This window comes from Lactuca virosa, chromosome 5 (assembly GCF_052849685.1).
Source record: "Lactuca virosa cultivar CGN04683 chromosome 5, Lactuca_virosa_CGN04683_v6, whole genome shotgun sequence".
NCBI lineage: Eukaryota > Viridiplantae > Streptophyta > Magnoliopsida > Asterales > Asteraceae > Lactuca > Lactuca virosa.
This window is the reverse complement of record NC_136430.1, coordinates 265385053-265386598: the sequence shown is the minus strand read 5'-3', so window position 1 is coordinate 265386598 and position 1546 is coordinate 265385053. Positions and strand designations below refer to the sequence as shown.

The window sequence follows — 1546 nt, the reverse complement described above, 5'->3', positions numbered from 1 at the left end:
TCCAAACACATTTTTAAAAAGTGTTTATTCCCACCGCAATAAGCAAATAAGCAATAAACTAATAAGCTAAAAACTATTTATCCAAACACCCCGTTAGTGTATATGCATCAACTTAAAATATTAAATATTAAATGTTTATGTTTTCATTTTATATACTAGCTACTAACGGCATCTTGATTATCATTTGTTCTTTCTTGCTATAATGTGAACAATAAGAATTTGCATTTAAATCGAGACAAAAACCGCATGTAATTCTCTTCGATCACAGCAAAATGAAAAGAAATATAAGAACAAATTAAAGTACACTTAAAAATGGAAAATGATTTATCAAATATTGCAAGAGTATATCTATTATTCTCTTGTTAATATTTCTTGTTATCGGAGACTGTCTGAGGTTTATCACCAGTGTAGAAAAAGGGTTTGAGTGAATAGAGATTTGCACTTTTAAGGAGTCGATGAGACAAAGAAGAAATAATATGCGCACCCTTAACCCCTCCATTAATATCCAAACGAACCTTGCAGTCCTTCAATGGCGAGCTCTGGAGGAAGGCTTTGCACTCTTTGAGCTCCCATTGAGCATTCTTTAAGAACTTCGTCGATTGAGGGGACAGTTTGGCTAAAAAGTATCCCTTATCATCAGCTGGGCAACTTGAGACGGAGAATGGTGCTAATTCATATCCCTTTTGGTTTCTTGCCAAACAGGTTATTCTTGCCGTGGCTCCTGTATGCATTAAAATAGGCAATCCATCCATAAATTAGTGTTAAATTTGTAACACAGTTCCTGTTTTTTTGAATTGTAATATGTAAAATATATAACATATGAAGTTTATTATCATTAAGTTAGCACGATGCATGTAAATGTATGAGCTTGTGAGATACATACCCTTAAGTGGAATGAATTTAGAACCGGATTTACAGTATATTAGGCCTTGAACTGCAATGGGTTTTGGAATTTTCTTCTGTTTCATCTTGTGAGCGATCTCCGGCAGCTTAGCAACTCCATAAGCAGCATCAGCAGAGGCGAAGACCATTGATAGCACCACACAGAATAGAAAGACAACGTTGGAAAATATGTCCATTGTCGTGGTTGTTGTTTATCTTTGAATAGGATTTGGATATCTATATTTTTGGTGATTGTGGTTTGGACGTCTTATAGTGCGAAGTGTTGGAATTATTTTCTTATATCTGTATATCTTAAAAATGGAAGAATACGGTGGATGATTGATTACATGGGAGCACGACGGCTGGTAAAAGAACTACGTGTTTCTTTTTGGAATTTAGTATTAAATTATAGGGACGGTAGTTAATGAAATCTACTATAATAAATAAATAAAGAATTTTTTTTGCCACATATTCTTTTTTATTTTGCCACATGTTATTTTGTTGTTATTTAAATTATTATTTTTTCCACATCTTATTTTATGGTTTTTTTATTTTATTAAATTTCATATAATATTTAAATATAATAATTACAATAAATGTAATAATAAATGCATATCAATTTAATTAATTGACTTTCCTTCTAATTTCAAAATTAAAGGCTTAT

General features: G+C 31.6%; 1 protein-coding gene across 1 annotated transcript; it reads right to left on the bottom strand.

Moving 5' to 3' along the window:
* Positions 1-205: 205 nt before the first annotated feature.
* On the bottom strand, positions 206-1150 carry LOC145116498 (protein SEED AND ROOT HAIR PROTECTIVE PROTEIN-like). The gene is made up of 2 exons (XM_079052839.1): positions 884-1150; positions 206-721 (listed from the first exon to the last, which is right to left on the bottom strand). The coding sequence occupies exons 1-2, from the start codon at positions 1077-1079 to the stop codon at positions 363-365; spliced, it is 555 nt and encodes a 184-aa protein (XP_078908965.1). The 5' UTR covers positions 1080-1150; the 3' UTR covers positions 206-362.
* Between the last annotated feature and the right edge of the window lie 396 nt (positions 1151-1546).

Excerpts from the sequence above, each read along its gene's own strand:
- LOC145116498 (XM_079052839.1), bottom strand. The coding sequence starts at position 1,079 with ATGGACATATTTTCCAACGTTGTCTTTCTATTCTGTGTGGTGCTATCA. Across the intron at positions 722-883 it reads TAAATTCATTCCACTTAAGG|GAGCCACGGCAAGAATAACC; the intron begins GTATGTATCTCA and ends TAATGCATACAG.